This window comes from Dipodomys merriami, unplaced genomic scaffold (assembly GCF_024711535.1).
Source record: "Dipodomys merriami isolate MVZ:Mamm:240054 unplaced genomic scaffold, mDipMer1.0.p SCAF_14, whole genome shotgun sequence".
NCBI lineage: Eukaryota > Metazoa > Chordata > Mammalia > Rodentia > Heteromyidae > Dipodomys > Dipodomys merriami.
The window spans coordinates 38896001-38917493 of record NW_027202715.1 but is presented as its reverse complement, the minus strand read 5'-3'; the positions used below and the strand labels follow the sequence as shown (position 1 = coordinate 38917493).

The following is a 21493-nucleotide window of genomic DNA, read 5'->3' as shown; positions in this document are numbered from 1 at the left end:
ACACTGATTGTCAGTATACTGATGGATAGACTGTTCTTGGCGTACTCCCATTTGAAGCAGTAGTTAGTTTCACTTTCTGGTTTTCATATTCATTCTTAGCTCATTTTTAAGATCCTTCCCTGCTTCCTTTTCTCCTGATTTTTTAAGCTACTTTACTTAGTGTCTATACTCATTTTAAAGATCCTTTCCTGCTTCCTTTTTTCTTGATTTTTTTTTTTAAGCTACCTTACTTGGTGTCTATACTTGGCAATTTGTATTTGCCTGATGGTTTTTAAGTTAGTGTGAATTTGGACTAATTCTGACATTTTTTTTCTTTTTTTTTTTTTTGGTTGTGGAGCTTGAACTCTGGGCTTGGGTGCTGTCCCTCGGCCCTTCAGCTCAAGGCGAGCACTCTACCACTTGAGCCACAGTGCCATAGAGTCTCATGGACTTTGCTGCCCGGCCTGGCTTTGAACTGTGATCCTTAGATCTCAGCCTCCTGTGTAGCTAGAATTATAGGCATGAGCCACCAGTGTCCAGCTACTTCTGATATCTTCTATGAACACTTTGTCTGATTAGAAAAGGAAGCATAGAGGGAAGTCTGTTACTCAGCCAGCTTCTTAATTTTGAAGTGGGAACTACTAAACTTAATCTACAATTTGACATTAGAAAAGATAAAATAGGCTATATTTGGACATATGAAGTCAATGTTACTAGAGTGAACCTTGTTCTAATTTTCAAAATTTAATGTGATGACCTTCAAATGAAAAAACAATTGTAGACAGTTGTAGGGAGGCGATGATGTAAGTCTGGCCAGCGTCAGTTTGTCTTAGCTAAGTCTTACTTTTTGTGCCAATCCAGGGGCTTGAACTCAAGGCCTGGGTGCTGTCCCTGAGCTTTTATGCTCAAGGCTTATACTCTACCACTTGTGCCACAGCTCTAGCTCCAGCTTTTTGTTGGTTAATTGAAGGTAAACATTTCTTGCAGTTTCCTACCTGGTCTGTTTTCCAACTGTGATCCTCTTATCTTAGTCTCCTGAGTAGCTAGGATTTCGAGCATGAGCAACTAGTGCCAGACAGCTCAGTCTTAAGTGACCAAGATTACAAGACTAATTCTGAAGGTCCCTGACGGGGGAAAGGTAGAGTCTGTCTAGAGAGACAGGTGATTCTAAGTTGGGGTTAAGAGTGGGCTGCTGAAGTAGCTCAGGCAGGGCAGACCTGAATTGGTGTCAGTTGTAGCATTTGCTCCACTAGATGCTGTGTGAGGATGCAGGTCTGTAGCTGTTAGTGTTCCAGGCAGAGCATGGAGGTGTGAGGCAGCAGAGCTAAGGATAGCTGCCAATGCTTAATGTGAGTGGCATAAAGAAATTATACACCAGTGATAGGCAAAAGGAAGACACTGGTAGTGGGGCCCTGGAACTCCACCTGAGAAGCTAAGATAAGGGTGTTGGAGATTCAGGGAAGGTAACAGCATCTCTATGGTTAACAATGGGAGAAAAGAGTGAGCTGGAAGAGAATGCCTTCTCTTCTGAAGATTGTGTTCCCTGTCCTGGAGAAGATTTTTGATGGTAGTTGGTGGAATGACAGTTTCCAGGGTTGGGTAAAGGAGAATCAAAAGCCCTGAAGGGGGTCTAAGAGCTGCTGCAGAAGAACTTGTTCACTGAGTAGAGAAGCACCCAATTTAAGCACTGACTCAAGATTGAGAATTTACTTTCAGGATTTCCAGAGGACTAAAGTTCTTGGGAAGAAACCCACCAAAATTAGGAATGTGTAATTGTTGAACAGCTTTAGGTCTTTAGCCTGTGCTTCTAAATGTAAGCTTTTTCATTTTAAAAGTTTTTTGTTTTTTGTTGTTTTTTGTCAGTCGTGGGGCTTGAACTCTGGGCCTGGGCGCTGTCCCTCAGCTCTTCAGCTCAAGGCTAGCGCTCTACCACTTGAGCTACAGCGCCACTTCCGGTTTTCTGGTGGTTTATTGGAGATAGGAGTCTCACGGTCTCTCCTGCCCGGGCTGGCTTTGAACCGCGATCCTCAGATCTCAGCCTCCTGAGTAGCTAGGATTACAGGCGTGAGCCACCAGCACCCGGCTAAAACAGTTTTTAAAAAATATTTTAAAGTGATGAGTTAAATTAGGAACTGTAACTGATGAGAAAAATACTAAAACATCTCCATCTTCCTAGCTAGCCTTTCTAACAATCCCAATGTTTTGTTGCTGATTGCCTGTTGGTTGATTGCCAAAGCAGCATCAAAACAAGCCCTTTGACGAAGTTGGACAGCTTGCTCACCCAGAGGCACCAGTCTTCAAATTTTGGACAAAGGGTAATGATGAAAAGACCTACCCACCAGGTGGGGATTAGAAGGCAGTAAACCTCACAACCTCTGTGCATGCACAGGGTGGCTTCTGATGTCTGTTTTCCAGAGGAATTCCTTGCTTGTGAGCCAGTTGGCTTTTGCCAACTGCCATCTGGACACCTAAAAGTGTCACAGAAGTTTGTTAGGCCTTTTAGATGTTGACTTTGTGGACTTGTCTACTGACAAGTGGTGACCTTCATAGGGGTGAGTACAGCGTACTATGGCGTTGGGTTTGACTCCTAGCATTCAGGCAGAAATGCCATTTAATCTCCTTCCACACCTATTGCCTGTTTAATGGCCACTTGGCCTTCCCTGCCATTTGGTGGGATCCATTCACCCTAGTCCCCTCCTCCTGCCTGCCAGTTCCTAACCTGGTCTTGACCAATCTTGACTTTATCCTATATGTGCCCATTAAGGTGATAGATAACTTGGATACAGGAGGCAGGGTCAAACTTCATTTCTTTGTAAGAACCAGGATGAAATATTCAGTAGCACCCTTTCCTGGTTTGAAGGAATTGTAATCCTAGTTAATAAGAGAATGACAGATGACCATAATGTTATGAAATAGATGGTTGGCACAAAGACCAGCTGTGTGCCCCCTGTTCATTATTTGTTATTAATGGTTATAAAAACCATGTGGAAAGAAACCTACAAGGGTTTATTTTAGAACTTTTAAACTTCCCTAAAAGGAAAGTTAAAGAAGTCTACTTGGTGTGATGATAAAAAATTCTGCACATGCCATTGGTATTATACTTTATAATTAGGGCAGCTTTGCTTTCTCACACAAAATCTTTGAGAGCCTTACTGTAATAATACATGTCTAAGTTAAAATGGTTCAATTCGGACCATTTTTACGCTTAAGGCACATCATAGAAGTGGATTTCAAGTAGCTTTTGATTGTTACTCCAAATCATTTGGGCATATATCATTTGCTAAAAGAAACCCGATGCTAGCAATTGGTCCTTTTATTCTGACAGGCTAATATTGAGGGACTTTAATGAAACGTCTAATTTTAGGAAGCATGGTGTGGCTCTTAAGTTTTAGACCATAGGAAGCATCACGTAGGCTGTGCGTGTGCGTGTGCGCACGCGCGCGCTGTTTACTGGGGGGGGGGGGGGGAGTCACCTAGAGGGGAAATCTGCCTCTTAAACGCTTTTTACATTCCACCAGCCACTGCATTGAGTTGGGTGGGCGCCACCGCAGATGCCTCTCGTAGCTGGATGAGAGGTGGTTTGAAAGGGCTGGGGAAGCCGACGTCCTCCCGTCTTTCCTCCTGTCCAGCAGCCAGTGCCCTGAAGCACAGCGCGAGTTGTTAGTGACTCGGAGCGCCTGCCGGCGTCCACGTGTGCGCCGGGAGTTGTAAAGTGAGTTACTGAAACAGCGAGGCGGGAAGCCCGGCCGAGATAGTAAGGAGCATCGTTCCGGGGAGCCCGGGCCCGGGCTGACGCCCCAAAAGGCCGCCTTCGGCGTGTGCGAGCGCTACCGGCTCTCGGCCGCGGCCTTCAGCATCCTCACTTCGCTCCCCTTCCTCCGAAGTTGCGGAGGTGCCGGGAAGAGGAGGGGCCTCGCCTCGGGCGTCCGAGTGATTGGCTGTCCGGAGGCCTTGGCGGGGGCTGTGTGGTCCAGCTCTGGTGGAGAGGGGGCGGAGCGGCCACTGCTTCACCACCACCGCCACAATCACAACCTCCGCAGCCTCGGCCGGGCTAGTCGCTCCGAGCGGGCTGCTTCCCGGGTGCCCCGTCGCGGACAGTGGGCGCCGCGCTCGGCTCTCGGCGAGGACGCCATGCCCCGCATCCGCTCATAGCCGCCGACGCCGGACCCAGAGTGCACCATCTCCCCCAAGCCGAGCTTTCGCGCTCGCGAGTCCCTCGGCCCCCACCAGCCCCGCGCCACCATGCCCTCGGCAACTGCGCTCCGGGCTCTGGTGCCACTGCTGCTGCCGCCCCTGCTGCTGCTGCTGCCGCTGCCCCGCGGCGCCGGGGCGCTCGGGGGGCGCTCGGAGGCCGCCCTGGACTACTGGGCTCCGGAAGGCGAGGCGGGCGCGGAGCCGCAGCTGGAGCACTACCACGATCCGTGCAAAGCCGGTAGGTGCCGCCGCCTCGGGGCAAGTCCAGCCGAAGTTTGCATTTGAAATGCAAATGAGTGGTGGGCGAGCCTGCGCCACCGTCTCTGGGGCGGGTCTCCCCTCTCCCGGGATGTCCCCAGGTCCCCGGGAAAACAATGCCCCCGCGGAAACTGCCTAAATACCCGCGGGTCCCAGGCTCGCGGGCGCGCCGGGCAGCGGCCAGGATCGGCCCCTAGGCCAATGAGGGGTGTGAATCAGGGCGGGGGGGGGGCGCTCCGGGAGGCGGCGGGCTCCGGGGCCCCTGTCCGCCGAACGCGGAGGGCTGGAGGGGAGGCTCGGGGCTGGGCGCAGCGCTCGCAGACTCCGATTGGAGTGGCTGGCTTCGGTGTCACGGCATTCGGAAGTTTCGCACAAAGTTTCCCAAGCTCCGTAGTTCACGCTTGGAAAGAGATTTTTAAGAAGGACCGAAGAGCATCACAGCAAGCAGGAGGAACAGAGTTGCCTAGGTAGAACGCGCCGGGCTCGAGTTGCCGCTAACTTCCCCGCGGTCCTCTCCGCGCAGTCCCGCTTGGGGGTTGCCCGGGAGGGGCGGAGATGGAAGCCAGCAGGTGCTCTAATCCCATCAGGAAGCGGCTCCCCGGGACGCGCGAGACGCGCGGGCGCTGAGCGCGGTCGGCCGCAGCACTGCAGCTCCGGGATCCCTAGCGAGGTCGGCTTCTGAACCCGAATCCTTAAGGTGTCAGGCCCAGATGGGCCCAATGGCAGGTCCCGACGAGAACCGACAGGGCCATTTCCCGCCGGGACAGAGGGGTGCTTTCACTCCGCGGGTGAAGCTGGCCTCAGACCACAGCCGCTCCAGGCTGGTGGTCAGGCCCGGTGGGTAGAGTGTTTGCCTTTGAACATTGTCTGGTCCCTTCCAGTTGGCCTCTGGCAGAGCGTGGCTTCACCCTCAGGGGGTCCGGGAGCTTCCTCCCGGGCGCTACACCTACCAGGTCTGGGCCAGTTCCCTGGGCCAGCACCCCATTTTCTCACTTCCTGGAGACCTCTACCACTCTATTTCCTCATCTCTGAAGGCCCAGATTTATGGGAAAAATCTTTGCCAGTGGAATAATGATGTGGGCATTGCAGTTGTTTTTTGTTACTGTGATGGCTCTGATGCAGGTCTGGGGGGTGGGGTGCTGCATAAATCAAAACTGGAGTGAAATCTGGGGGAGATGAGGTTGGAGGACTTAGGAGTTTGTGAGGATTTTGTGATGGTTGAAGACCAAACCAGGTGTGAGTGGCCTCATCTTACCAAACAATGAAGACTCCTGCAGAATATCCACCTATTCGCTGTACCTGTGGAGCCCCTGAGCTGGGAGGGAGGCCAGAAGAATTGGTTTCAGGGTAATTCAAGATCACATTAGCAGGTAGCACTCCTGACTGTGATAGGGCGAGGGAGAAGGTCTCCAGAGCATTGTTAGGATGGTCTTGAAGAGAGGACAATGAAGCTGGGAAAATGAGATGGAAGGGCACCAACTACCAGCTGCACCTGTGGGATCCTGGACTCTGCCACTGGGCACTTGAAGCCAAGAGCTGGGAAGAGATTAGTTTGCTCCTGAATGAAAAACCCTATTAAGTTGGATGCTGGCACCTGGATTTGCAGCTGCAAATCCAAAGGTAAAAGACACAGAAATGACTAAGAGGCCTTCCTAGCCTGGTCTCAGCTTCCAGGGATCAACCCCGAGGCGTTTGCTTTAGGCTTTGGATACCCAAGTCTTGCCAAGTCTGGGACAATCTTCTAATGTGGTTTCAGACAGCTCTGTGCATCCTTCACAGCCCTTTGGATCCTCCCAACCTACCAGACTCTCCCTGAGTTGTTTTTGATGCTAAAAGCCTGTGGGGAAAGGGGGGGGGGGAGGGAGGAGGGCCAATTTCCAGAAAGGGCAGTGGCCAGGGAGACCTGGGAAAGGAAGTCTCAGCCTTCCTACCTGATACTTCTCAGACCAAGGGAACAACCATCAGTCTGGAAGGCCAACAAGCAGTTTGTACTACACTAAAGTCTCAACAAAGAACACATCTCTCAGCTGGGCACTGTCCTTCCTGCATATTTATATCATACCTTTCCAGACACACACTGTATGGTCCTACCAGTCCAGTCAAATTTGACTTCCTGGCCTTTCCAGCCAGAATCTGTGCTCCTGGAACCTGACTCCGGGCTTCAAATCTCAAACTTCTCACCTATCCCTTCTCCAATGTGGGTCTTCATACTGCTTTGGATCCAGAATGGATCCAAAGGAAGATCTATTCCTGGCTTTTCAGTAACCGTCACCTTGGACAAGTCTTCTCCTCTCTGGGGATTTGTTTCATTCCTGTAAAACAAAGGATTTGTTAGGATTGCAAATCAATGGCTCTGGGGAGCTCTTCTCTTGATCCATATTCGTTTTATGGACTTTATCTACTTCATATCTATGGCATTTTGAGCACTTGCCCTTTTTCCTGTTAAGTGTTCTCTGGTTCTGTGAATCTCCTGCCAGCCCAGATTTTTGAAGTTAAGCAAACTAGCACATAAGCGTGATCCCATTTACCTTGTTGCCATCTATCATCACCATTTTATCACTTCAGTTTGGAAGTGCCTGCCTGCCTTCATCATTTTAATGTATTTTTTTAAAACATGTTAGCATAAATTAATTGTACAAAGGGGTTTCATTGTGATATTTACAACGTCTATTTAAGGTACTTTGATCAAGTTCCTTCCATCTTTATTTTTTTCTTAACCCCTCTTCCCCCTGCCCCTCTTTCTTAACAATTTTTCATATAGATATATATTGTACTTTATAACATAAAACCTTCACCCTGTCACTTTTTTTCTCCCCCCCTCACTGTTTTACACATATATATACACAGAGAGAGAGCGACAGACAGACAGAGAAAGAGAAAGAGATAGAGACAGAGAGACAGAATGAGAGAGAGAGAGTCATCTCTTACAAGGGGCAGTACAGCATAACTGCCTAGAGTTGAGCTAAGGGTATATGAGTCAGGTATCAAAATTTGTCAGCATAAGGCTCAGATGCTGACATAGCACACACTGGGTTTTAAGACTGCTGCATAACTTCCTGGCAGCCAGCTTTCTTTTTTTTGGTGCTGGTACTGGTCCTTGAACTTGGGACCTTATACTTTTGCTTGACTTTTTTTGTTTTATTCTGTGTGTTTTGCTCAAGGCTGGTGCTCTACCATTTTAACCAGCGTTTTGCTGTTAAATTGAAGAGGATTTGTCTGCTTGAGGCTGAATGAACTGCAGTCCTCAGATCTCAGCCTCCTGAGTAGCTAGGATTTTAGTGTGAGCCACCAGTGCTCAGAGGCCAGCTTACTTTTCAGCTGGTTGCTCAGTAATGCCCAGGGCTTTCTCCTGGCTCTGAGTCATGGGTTCAGATATGGTAAATAAAGTTTGTGGGAAACTGTTGTTTCCTCATGTGGAAACTCAATTCCTCTCCACACTTGTGGGCCTTACTTCTGTCTAGAATTCAGGGCCTCACTCCACCTTGCCATTCTCTCTACAATGTCTTACCAGTCAGGATTTTTTTTTCAAGGCCTGGGGCTTGAACTCGGGTACTAAGCACTGTCCCTGAGCTTCTTTTGCTCTACCACTTGAACCACAGCACCACTTCCAGGTTTTTCTGTGCATGTGGTACTGAGGAATCAAACCTAGGGCTTCATGCGTGCTAGGCAAGCACTCTACCACTAAGCCACATTCCCAGCCTTAGTCAGGATCTTTTGAGTTAACCCTTCTGGACCAGCTCTTGCCAGGGGCCCTCACCTTACTGATGTGAAGAAAATACTTACTTTCATGAAGTTAGGGACTTTTGTCACCTTGCCCAGGGCCTAGGTTAGCACTCAGAACATGACAGGCTCTTGTCAGTATCCACTGAATGAGATTGTGGTGGTGGTGGTGGTGTGTGTGTATGTGTGCATGTGTGTGAGTGTAAGTGATGTTGGCCTTACGTGGATTGGGTCTCAGCCCTGGCCAGAGGACTACAGACCTTACAAGTGCCCTGAGTTAGGGAGACTTGGGAGAGGGGGACTTTCCAGTGTTTCCAGCTTTCACGACAGGGTCAGGAACCCCAGTTTCCTAAGCAGAATTGAGGCTCATATGGCATCTCCTGGGAGCTTAATTTCCTGGTGTCCCTCATCTGACCCCCATGAAACTCCCACACCTGGTAAAGGTAGGTGGCATATTTACATCTTTGTTTTCATCCCCAGGTACCCTTGCTGATACGCAGGTGCTGATTTAATGGAGTTACAATATATCTCATCATGGGCTGAGAATTATCTCTTTCCCAGTCTCTAGGAAGGAGCATCCTTTAATCCACCTCTGCCCTCCCATAGTTTAGTACCCAGAGTGTACTGGGGAAGAGTGTGAGCGGGCTAAGAGCACAGTGCCAGACTTGAATTCAAACTCTGTTTCTTTGCAAGGCTTGTGACCTCAGGGAAGTTACTTGACCTCTGTGGGCCTTCAAACCCAGGTTTCAGAGTACTATAAGGGTTACACGATACAGGCTTACCAACTTCAGAGCAGTCAGCAGGTCCTCAGTGACTGATATTTACATCAGCAGAGTAAGACAGCAGGTGCTCCCAAACACTTCCTGAAATCATCTGTTGGAACCCTATGGGAGAACTTTGAATTTTTTGCAATAAATGATTTCATCTAGTATAATTAGACTTAGGAATTTTCATTTTCAAACCTGACCACTGTGGTTAAACAGGGTCTCAAAAGTAAGTGAAAAGCTAGATGTGGTGGCTCAAGCTTGTAATCCTAACTTCTTGAGAGGTAGAGATGAAGGGCAGCGATCATGGTTCGAGGCCAGTCTTCACATAAAAGTTTGCTCTTGCAAAATGGTCTCTCAACTAGGGTTGGGAATTTCACTCAGTGGAAGAGTGATGAGTTCAGTCCTCAGTGCTGAAAAAAAAATGTTTGCAAGACTCCATCTCAGGTAGTGTTGAGAGTGGTTGCACATGCCTGTTATCCTCACTATTGGCTTGATACAGTGGCCTGCACCTGTCATCCCCAGTGACTTGGAGAAGCACAGATCACAGCTCAGACTGGCCTGGTCATAAAGCCAGACCCTATATAAAAAATAACTAACAAGAAAAGGAGCTGGAAGCATGACTCCGGTGTAGATCACCTGCCTGAAAATCTGAAGCCCTGAGTGTAATCCCTAGAACTGAAAAAAGGGAAGGTCACATTTTATAGATTATGAGATATACTTCAATAGCGATGCTTACAAAATAAAAGAAGGCTAAGCACAATGGCTCATGCCTGTAATTCCAGCTATTCAAGAGAAGAAGCTTAGGAGAATTGGAGGCCAGCTCAACCAGTATCTAAGCACATTGGCCTATGTCTGTCATCCCAGCTACATGGGAAGTATAAATAGAAGGATCATGATTCTGGCTACCCTCCTCCCCTTTCACCCCTCCCCCCCAAAGTGAAACTCAGTTAAATACAAAAACTGCTGGGTGTATGTGAATTATGTGGTAGAACACCTGTGTAGCAAGTGCAAGACACTGTGTTCAATCCCCAGGGCCAGCCCTTGCCAGGCTGAGACACCAGTATGGGTGAGGAGGTGTGGTACATGTGTCCTTCACCTGCCAAGCTGAACCCAGGGCTCCAAGAGTAGTGAAGTGGGCATGTCTGGGAAAGACTGAGCTGGAGATCACATCAGACCCCTTGTGGATGTGGCTGCTCTAGGAATTGATCCATAGCAAGAACCTCATTTGAGGGACCCTCTCAGCCAGCCACAGAGCAGACAGGCTGCTCTGATGGTTGCTGTTTTGCATATGGGGAAACGGGGCTTCAGGATGGACTTGCTGCCTCATCTTAATGCCCCTTTGGATTTTCCACTCCATCTCTATGGACCAGAGCCCACATTCAGTAGGCAGAAAAGTCCACAGTGCTGTCATCAAAGCAAGGGCTTCACATCTGCCATCAGTGGAACCCACTTTTCGTTTTCTCCTGCCAGGAGGGGCAGTGATCAGTGTTGAACACTTATCCTTTTCTCCTCTGTCCAGCGCGGTGAGAGAAGGTAGAGAGGGATGATGTGATGGCAGAGACACCCACAAAGGCCCTAGATCTGCAGCTCCTGGCATGCATGGGCTCTGCCCAGGAGCTGAAGCATCTAAGAGTTTGTCAGACATCAGCACCGCTCCCTGGTGCTTCCCACCCAGGCTGGGCATAGCTGGCTCTGGATGGAAGCCAGATGTAGACAGGTCTGCAGGATGTCTTGTTCCATAGCACCTCCATGGTCAGTTCTGGACTTCTAGCTGATGCCTGCCTTTTCATGCTCTTGGGCATTGTTATGGTTCTGTTTTAGCTCAAGCTGACCTAGGTTTTCCTTTTGCAGCTCTGTCACTTACTAACTGCAAAATGCTGAGCAGGTCCTCAACCTTTAGAGCCATGGTTTCCTTATCTATACAATGTGGTTAATAGAAACCCTCGTACCAGACTCTTTCTATATTAAAGACCCTTGATAATGTGCCTAGCAAAGAGAGGTGCTTGGTAAATATGAAATACTGCTAGACTTGTGGCCCCTGAAGAACCTATCATGTCCCCCAAACCATTATGTGTGTGGATTAAGCTATGTGAACAGTAATGTTTCCTGATCCTGTGGGACAGTTGGAATGAAGCATGTAGAATCTCTACCTACCACCTGGGTTCAAATCCTGACTTGGCCATTAATAGCTGTAGGATCCTAAGCCACCCTGCTCAAGCTTGCTCAACTCAGTTCTTAGATATTAATATTTACCACATAGTTACTATGATGACTTAAGAGAGTTCATCTAGACAAAACACAGAATAATGCCTGGAACATGATAGAAATGAAGTAGCACTATTGTCTTTGTTAATATCATCCCATAGAAATCCAATGAGCTTTCCAAGTGGCAGGAAACCTATTATCTGAACAACCAAAGTCAGGTGACTTTTTTTGGAGGGGGGGGTGCTAATCCTGGGGCTTGAACTCAGAGTCTGAGTGCTGTCTCTGAACTTCGTGGCTAAAGGCTAGCAATTTACCACTTGAGCCACAGCTCTATTTCTGTTTTGTTTTATTTTGAGGTTAATTGGAGATAAGAGTCTCACAGACTTTCCTGCCTGGGCTGGCTTCCAATCGTGATTCTCAGATCTCAGCCTGCTGAATAGCTAGGATTACAGGCATGAACCACCCATGCTTGGCAAGAGTTCTAGGTTTTCTTTCTTTCTTTCTTTCTTCCTTTCTTTCTTTCTTTCTTTCTTTCTTTCTTTCTTTCTTTCTTTCTTTCTTTCTTTCTTTCTTTCTTTCTTTCTTCCTTCCTTCCTTCCTGTCTATCTTTTCTTTCTTTTTCTTCTTTTTTTTTTTTTTTTTTTGTCGGTCATAGGGCTTGAACTCTGGGCCTGAACACTGTCCCTCAGCTCTTCAGCTCAAGGCTAGTGCCCTACCACTTGAGCAACTGCACCACTTCCTGTTTCCTGAGTGGTTTGTTGGAGATAAGAGTCTCACGGAGTTTCCTGCCCTGGATGACTTTGAACGGTGATCCTCAGATCTCAGCCTCCTGAGTAGCTAGGATTACAGGCGTGAACCATCGGCACCCAGCCAAGTTCTGGGTTTTCTAACTTTATAGATAGCTTCTCAATGTGAGGAAACCTTGAAGAGATGTGGGAGGATTGCTGGGCTGCAGGCTCCTCCCAGCCACTCTTTGCTAAGTGGTGTTCCTATGATGTCAGGCTTCTAAAGAACAGAGGTATCAGTGAGATTGGGGTCTATTATATCACATTAATGATGCTGCTCATTCCTTCCAATAGAAACCTTGTCAATCAAACTGTGGGTCCCTAATCCATTGCCTTCTCAGCCTTCACCATGCTTCTCAAGTGGAAGAACAAGACACAATCTCCCACAACAGTGCTGTCAAGCTTCCCGCCCTGACAAATGCTTTTCAAAGCTCCTTCCTCTGTTTGTCTCCCAGACAGGCCATCAGAGTATGCAGATGCTCCCAGGACAAGCCTTGGGCTTGTGTGATCTCATAGCCTTACAGGTCATGATCTGGGTGCTTACAAAGGAAGAGCCTTCAGCTTTTCTCAGCTCTCTCCACCCATACTTGGGAAGTATTTCTATTGTTCTTAGACTGAAGACCATATTTGTGTCTATATTCTCCACCTTTCTCTGTACTGTATCTAAGAACCTTACAAGGATGACAGAATCCTGGCCTTCACGGTGTTCTCCATCCCAGAGCCCAGCTAATACTACAAGGTGTTGAAATTTATCCCTCTGCTTCCAGAAGGCCAGGGAAATGCATGGGTGTGAAGTCAGTGCAGAGCTTACAAGGTCCAGTTTCCTAAAGAGGCTCATGTTCAAAAGAGCAGAAACAGTGAAATATCCTGTTCAAGCCCACAGCATGTAGCCAGCCCATCTCTTCTTGTGTAACCAGTGTAACTAGTAATCAAATTTCCTTACTTCTCTAAGACTCACTTGCCTTATTTGGGGAATGGGGATGATATTAAAACCCATCATATAAGCTGGCGGTGGTGGCTCATGCCTGTAATCCTAGTGACTCAGGAAGCCGAGATCTGATGATCAAGGTTCAAAGCCAGCCTGGGCCAGAAAGTCTGTGAGACTTTTATCTCCATTTAACCACCCAAAAGCCAGAAATGGAGCAGTAGTTCAAGTGGTAGAGCATTAACCTTGAGCACAAAAACTCAGGGACAGTGCCTAGGCTCTGAGTTCAAGCCCCAGAACAGGCATAACAACAAAACTCACATTATGTAGGTTTGCTTAAAGATTAAATATGGCAGATAGTATGAAGTATTTCACATACTGTAATTGTTAGCTCTTCTTGCTATTATGATGATTCTTGTTATGTTCTCCTTTAAGTGACAATCTCAGTGGCCTCATATTGTATATTTATCTTTGCCTCTCAGGGCTGCAAAGAGTTCTCTTGGGATACATAGCACATGGCAGGTGATAATATTTGGTTCCATTGCTTTCTAGCTCTCACTTGAGAAGCAGGGAGAGGGTGAGAGATAAACTGCAGCCATAGTATAAGAGGTTTTTTCTGGGACCTGTTCAGCCTGCTCATAATCCAGTTCTGCCTGGATGCAAACATAGCAACAGGAACCCAGCTTTCCTGCTGATTGGTTACAGACTAGCTGTGACCACACCACCTTCTAACTGTTCCTGCCAATTACCAATAACTATTCGCAGGCTTGCCTGTGTGAGCACTTGAGTGTTGGTGTTCAGTCCTGAGTCTTTGCCTGCTCTGTCAGCTGGGCCACTTCAGCTTCATCCTGCAATTTACACGCGTTCTTTCCCTTCCACCCATCTGGGTTACTGGCTGGAGTTTATGGATCCTCTGAGCTGATCCCTTACAGGAACAACCTCCAGCCACCTACCTCCTTAACTCTTTTTTTTTCATGTCCCTGGGTTAAGGAACCTGCCTGTTGCCCATTCTGTTCTTGAAGTACTAGGTCCTTGGTCACAGGTGCCAGACTGCTAGTCTACTCAGGTACTTAAACCAGAATCTTCATTCTCAAACTGCTCACCTGACTCTCCTTGACTACTGTCAAGCAGCCCAACCCCAGTCCTGCCAGTTCTGCTTCCCTAATTGAACCCATCAACTTCTCTCCATCTTTATCACTGCCATTTGGTCTAAGCCCTTGTTGGCTCCCTGATGGGCTCCTACATGGGTGCCTGAGCTGCTCTTCCCCTTGCTACTTTTGCCTCCCCAAATCTGTTTTGCATGTGACAAGCAGTGAGAGATCTGGAGTCACGTGTGAGCAGTTTACACAGGCAGACCTGTTCAGGACCCCACGTAACTCCCTCTGTACCCTCCCTCTGTACCCTCCCTCTGAACCCTCCCTCTGTACCCTCCCTCTGTACCCTCCCTCTGAACCCTCCCTCTGTACCCTCCCTCTGAACCCTCCCTCTGTACGCTCCCTCTGAACCCTCCCTCTGTACGCTCCCTCTGGTCACCTCATGCTGTTACACTGTTCCTCTCCTCACCTTCCACCTCACGTACCTTCTTTCTCCTGCCTGGGAAGGTCTCAGGACTCCATGATTTCAGCTTGTCTGCCATTTCCCAGCCACTATGTCAATCCAGTCTCTTCTCTTAGTATTGAATTGCACCTTCATTTTTCTGTATGAAGCTTTTTAACTCCTAAGACTGGGTAGTTGGTGGGATAGCTTGCTCAGTGACTGCCTCCATGTTGGACAAATGAGCTTCCAGGTTTAGAAACTGGACTCTGGTTTCTCATCCCCAGCACAGGGCCAGAACCTGGTGGGTGCTTAGCCAATACTTCTCAAATGAAAATTTGAATAACTGAGATTCAGAAACCATAGGCATCCAGAAAAGATAGCAACCACCATAGGACAACCTCCTGGCAGAGGAGCGTGAAGCCCGGGGTGGGCCTGAAAAGAGGGATGGGATTTGAAGAAATTGAGATGCAGGGGAAAACACTTCAGGAAGAATGGTCATGGTCAGGCAAAGAGATGCTTGGACTTTGTTTGGAGCCAGGGTTTTCTTTGGTTTAGTCTGGACAATGATAGAGACAAATCTGAAATCAGTGTGGCACAGTGAATGTCAAAGTGATACATTTGAAATGTATCCCTAAGGAAAAAGGAAGCTGTTGATAACTTTTGAGCAGAGAACTGTTATGATCATATACAATGCTTAGGATCTATGGAAGCAGGGACCAAGTGACCACCAGTGCATCTAGCCCTGGGAACATGAGGGCTAGAAAGGGTGAGGAACAGGACAGAAGTTCTGTGTGGAGAGCTGCACCGTGCCTTAAGGTCAAGTTAGAAACATGAATGAGGTCACCCAGACGTGGTCAGCAAGCATTGGGGTGCCTGGGATGGAGATAGAAATTTTTTTGTCAGTCATGGGGGCCTAACTCTGGGACTGGGTGCTGTCCCTCAGCTCTTCAGCTCAAGTCTAGTGCTCTACCACTTGAGCCATAGCTCCACTTCCAGCTTTTACTGCTTATGTGGTACTGAGGAATCAAACCCAGGGCTTCGTGCATTCAAGGCAAGCATTCTACCACTGAGTCACCTTCCCAGCCCAAGATAGACATGTTCTGTGTGCACGTAGGTACCTATAACTTAGACAGGAAGGAAGACTGTATTTTAATCTGACACTTTTCCATTCATTCAATTGATAGAGTGCCTGCCTAGCAAAAAGTGCAAGACTCTGATTTCAATCCTCAGTACTACCAAATCTATTTATGTATATGTGTGTGTGCATAGATAGATAGATAAAGATATATATGCTCAAGAAAAATACATTCAAGAAATCTATATCTAAGAAAGCTCTATCTGTCTATATCTATTTAGGAAAATACATAAAGGAATGAAAGTAGCTGCTGTTGATATTCTTCCAGATTTTTTCTGTGTACATTTGTTGTTTTTTTTTTTGACCCCTTGAATATACCAGACCTATCTGCTTTGAACTTTCTTCCAGTCCATCTTCTCTTAGAACCATGAAGCTATCTGTGATGCCAAAGATATGTATGTAATAAATGTACTTGTAGAGCATTGGTTCCAGCTGTTCTATCCAGCTGCATAGATGCATCATCATTTACTTGACCGGTGTCCTTTGTGAGACAGACAGATCCCCCCCCCCATCTTTGGATCTACCAAATTTAATCACTTTGTTTGCTAGTCAAGGGGATTGACTAGTAAAGGTGGTAAAGAGAACTGTAAAGAAAACAGGAATGCAGGTGTAAGGGGCCACTACTAGGAAAGGAGGGAATCTAAAATGTACCTGCCTGAGGTGGTGTGGAGGCAGCTGTGAGAGGTTCAGGAAGTTCACAGAGGTACACTGGTCTCCACTTGCCTGCCCGAGAGACACCCAGTGGTTGCTGAAACCCAACCCCATTCAGTACTAAACCCAGCAGCATTGCTACGTAGTAGCACAGCTAATTTGTCCTTCTGGTTTTGTTGTCTTTCTGTTTGGGGCAATACTGGTATTTGAACCTAGAGACTTGCTTGTGTTTGTTAGGAAGGTGTTCTACCACTTGATTCACACAACAGCCAACTCCTTCTGTGTGGTGTTTGTGTGTGTGTGTGTGTGTGTGTGTGTGTGTGTGTGTGTATGTGTGTGTGTGTGTCAGTAATGGGGCTTGAACTCAGCGTCTGGGTGCTATCCCTTAGATTTTTCACTCAAAGCTGGTACTCTACCCTTGAGCCACAGCTCTGCATCTGGCTTTTTGGTGGTTAATTGGAGATAAGACTCCCAGACTTTTCTACCTGGGCTGGCTTTGCACCACGATCCTCAGATCCCAGATCCTCAGATCCTGAGTAGCTAGAACTTCAAGTATGAGCCCCAGGCACTTGGCACTCCTGTGCTTTATGCTCTAGTCCTCTCCTTGATCATGGGTCTTATGCTTTGACATCGTTGTTTTGTAAAATAAGAATTATGCAACACAGACAATGTGACCCAGTGTCAGTTCATCTGCAAACGAAGGCTGCTAAGTGACTAACACACAGGTAATATGGATGACGTGGACGCTTGTAAAGAGCTCAGTCAGGGTGTGCTTACGGCAAGGTTTCATGGTGGTATTCAGAGCAGTACACAAGTGAAATGTGTGAATTGTCTCTTCCTGGAACTTTCCAGTGAATGTTTTCAGACCACAGTTGACTGTGGGAACTGAAGTGAAGGTTAGCGAGACCATGTAGGAGGAGGAAGAGCAGGAGGAGGATCCCCACTGGACTGTGGGAAAGGCTTGGCTATGGAGAACTGCCAGTGAGACTGGCAAAGCTCTGAAAGGACCAAAGCACCCAAGGTTCCTGTGCCGCTGGCAGCCACTCAGCACAAGAAAGAGGAGACCACTGTCCTTCCTCTTGCAGGGGCCCTCCAATGCCCTCCAGGTGAGAAGGGAGAAGTGTTTACAGGGACCAACTCCAGTATCAGAGCATGGGGACACAGGGTGGCTTGGAGGCTGAAAGGTAGTTTATATCAGTAGCTAAGGAGTTGGCTTAAGTGGAGGTCTGTATTCTCACATCAGAGTCTAGAAGTCTGCAATCCAGGGCCAGTGCGGCAGTTCTTTCTTTTCTCTTTTCCTCACCTCCAGGGTGAGGCTCCTCCCAGTTTGTCACTCATTCTCCCTAGGAGTAGCCTCATCATGGTCCAAGATGATATCCAGAACTCACATGATCATGTCATCACAAGCATGATCTCAACATGAGCAAAGGACAGCCAGGTATGGTGACACATACCTGTAATCCCAGCACCCAGGAAGCTGAGGCAGAGGGATTGGGAGTTAGAAATCAGTATGGGCTTCCATAAGATGCTTTCTCAAGGAGCCAAGAAAAGTGAGGAGAAGAGACAAAAAAAACCCCCACAAACAAACAAGCAAAAACCACAACATGTGAGAGGCTTCCCTGGAGCTGCCATTTATCCTGTACACATAATCTCATTGGGCCAAACTTAGTCACATGGACATGGGTCTGCAAGATGGTACTTCTGGAGGACCTAGAACTGAACAGAGGCTCTATTCTTGTGGAAGAAGAGAATGAGAGAACTTGTGGGAAGTTGGCAATCTCCACCACAATAGGCTACCATCTGTTGGACCTTTAAGCAGAAAATCGAGGTGATAAAAACAAGCCACCTTTTTCCTGGAAGTTAATCAGCTACATAATGTAAGTGGTTGAAAAGTTGGAGCTGGAAGGAATAGCCATTATGTTTTTCAAGTTTCTGATGAGACCTCAAAGCCCAGAGGGGCCATAACTGGTCCCAGGTCAGATGGAGAGTGGTGGACCTGGCTCACAGCACACCCCAGGCCTTCTCTGCTCTCCACCTACTCTATTTCCTCTTTGTGCACGATTTCGGGTCTCTAGTGGTCTCATCGTCAGCGTGAGTCATGCCCAATTGCACTTGTAATTTATTACTCTATGAAAGCTCATTGCACAGTGGAGATATTAGGGCTTATGAGATGTGCCGGGTTCTGGAATCAGCCATATAAGATGTAAAATTAGAATACAAGAAGCTTTTGGCTTTTAGGACATGCACTGCCTCCTCGTCACCATGACTGAGCAGAGTCCCAGAGCTTGCTGTGGGAACACAGAGGTGTGAGGGAGCAGAAAGGCATATTCTGGAATCAAGCTGCCAAAATTTGCCATTTTAGGCCAAAGGAGTCATCCCCCTTCCCACTCTATTTGCCTGTGGAAATAGGGGATGGGGTTTCTTAGAACAGTTATACATGCAAGAGCCCAGCAAAAGGCAGAACTTGCCCTAAATGTTTCAGCTGAAGAGGCATTAATGATGGGACTAAAGATGCAGGGTGAAAGGAGTAAGCAAGGGAGGAAAGATCCCCAGAGACGATCCAGCTCTCTGCATGGCAGAGGAGCTGGGACAAAGCAGGGTTACTGCTAGAACCAGGTTGGAGGGAGGCTTGCTTACAGGGAGAGAGGCCAGCTGAAGGGAGGCCCACCACCATGCCTGCAGCCCTAGAGCAGAGGAGGAACATCTGGATCTCACTCAACTCTTCTCCAAGGTCTGCCTGCATCTCTACCTATTGGACATAACCAGTCGCCAGAGAAGCTAGGGCAACAGGAGCAGCTCTCCGAGCACAGAGCAGAGCAGAAAGAGTGGGAATAAGTATGCAAAGAATAACCAGGATTATAGCTCAAGCTGGGCCCCAGCTACTCATTTATATAGTGTATGAAATATGTTTAGTTATCTTTCTTTTTTTTTTTTTTTTTTTTTTGTCGGTCGTGGGGCTTGAACGCTGGGCCTGGGCGCTGTCCCTCAGCTCTTCAGCTCAAGGCGAGCGCTCTACCACTTGAGCTACAGCGCCACTTCCGGTTTTCTGGTGGTTTATTGGAGATAGGAGTCTCACGGTCTCTCCTGCCCGGTCTGGCTTTGAACCGTGATCCTCAGATCTCAGCCTCCTGAGTAGCTAGGATTACAGGCGTGAGCCACCAGCGCCCGGCAAGTTTAGTTATCTTTCTAACAGTTTGTGAGTGGCAGGTATATGGACACAAGTACTTCCCTGCCCCGACCAGTGGCAGATATGGCTGGCCTAATACCACCAGTCTCATGCATTTCTTTCTTTCTTTTTTTTGGGGGGGGGTGTCTGGTCGTGGGGCCTGAACTCTGGGCCTGGGCGCTGTCCCTCAGCTCTTCAGCTCAAGGCTAGCGCTCTACCACTTGAGCCACAGCACCACTTCTGGCTTTTTTCCTTTTGCTTATGTGGTGCTGAGGAATCGAACCCAGGGCCTCAGGCATGCAAGGCAAGCGCTTCTACCACTGAGCCAACTTCCCAGCCCTCATGCATTTCTTATTTAAGTTTGTTGAGCCAAGTATGCCCTGCTGTGGTAGCACCCTGCAAGTATTGGTGATCTATAGATGAAGATGAGAGGAAGGAGATCATATCTGGCTTGAAGTAGGTGGCTACCAGCTCAGGTACTAGCGAACCTCCTGGCCTATTCACAGTCAAAGCAGGAGGGGAGTGAGGTGTGGGGCGCTGAGTATTCTCTAGACCAGCTTTCTGAGGGCTCTGTAGGACCTGGCTGTGTAGGTAGGGTGCTCTCCTTGGTCCTGATCGACCTTTAGTACCAGAATCCTATCAACTCAAGGCCTGCTTGTGGTGTTTCTAAGTGAGCTTGCTCAAAACCATGAGTTCACACTTTTAAATGGCTTTGACTAGATCATCCTTAGCTGGAACAAATAAGTCATGGGCTATGAGCATTGCCGGTATGACGTAGCATGTGGATGGCAAATAGGTACTTGTGCCATTTCTGTGAATTCAGACTGGCCCTGGGTGGCAGGCACTGTGCTGAGATGGAGCCAGAGGCAGTATTGATTGAACTGATGGGACAAGAGGGCTAGAACTAATTAGAAATATTCATCCTGGAGGAGAGGGTTCAGAGGAGGCACAAGCAAGACTTTCCTACAGCCTATTTTCCTCATATGGAGAACAAGGGCATTGCTTCAGTGACCTGAATTTTTACCATCTTACCAATTCCTTGATTTGAACTTGTTTTTGTAAGTCTTCAATATAAAACTCGCAGCAAATCTGTTTGATCCAATTAAAATATTTACAACTTCCCACTCCTCTCTGCCATATGCTCGAGTAACTAAGCCATCCATCCCTCAAGAAGGCCACTTCCCCAGGAGCAGCTGGGGACCCTGGAGACAGGAGGCTTCCCATACTAAACAGATCCTTCCCATACTAAATCCCCACCCCAAGATCCCGGAGGCATGATTCACACTAGCCTGTTTCCTCTCCTCTGTCCTCCAAAAGCCAACCTCTCCCCTCCTGCTCCACAAACTCTCCTGAATGCAGACTCCTGAAATTTAGGGTCATGGTTTCAAAGTTCATGGTCCTGAGAATAAACAAAAAAACTATTGTGGTTGCATAGAGCGGTAGACCCCATTAACACCGTCCCATGAATATTTATAGCACAGAACTACAAAAGAACATAGAGGCCATATTGTATTTCCTAGAACTTTCCTTCCATGGGGTCCTTTCTCTGTGGGTCACTTTAATGTAAGCTTTGCTTATTTAGTTGCACACTTAAGCCGATTAACTTTTTACAAAAAAAAAAAAAAAACCCTCCCTGTTTGTTTGTACATACACTCCCTTGACAAAGATTCACAGAAACTGCCTTAAACCTGTTAAATCCCTTTGCTGGAACTTGAAAGGAACTAAGATGCATCTCTGGGTAGGATTTCCCTGTAATTCTCCCCACCCCTGGCCCCTCCGCCCCACCACCTCTGCCTGTTTCCTGAGAGGAATTCCAATGGTTTGAACGCTCCATATTTAGTTCCTGCCATCACCTACGCTTGTCCCTAGGTGCCTATCTGATGGCACATTAGCGAGGGCTTTCCTTGCTTTTAGAGTTGGCTTATTTTGTGGGTGGACAAATGGCAGGCCCAGGCAGATGGTGAGTGCTTGTCTAAAGGAAATCAGGGACTGCAAGAGACCATCAGCTCCATTAGTTCCTAAACTCCAGTGTGCTGTCCAGGTGGGGTGACGTGGATGTGCATTTAAAGTGTGTAGCCCAGGCATCCTGACTTCACTGGAGAAGGGCGGCAGCAGGGGGTTGGGAGGTGGGGGTGGGGAAGACCTGCAGATCTGGCTCAGATCAACACTGAT

General features: G+C 47.8%; 1 protein-coding gene across 1 annotated transcript in view; it reads left to right on the top strand.

The window, feature by feature from the left end:
• Positions 1–4221: 4221 nt before the first annotated feature.
• Positions 4222–21493, top strand: part of LOC138826172 (tolloid-like protein 2) — a 110566-nt gene continuing 93294 nt past the window's right edge. The window contains exon 1 of the mRNA XM_070021315.1: positions 4222–4411. Coding sequence (XP_069877416.1) covers positions 4222–4411 — 190 coding nt within the window. The remainder of the gene's footprint in view (positions 4412–21493) is intronic.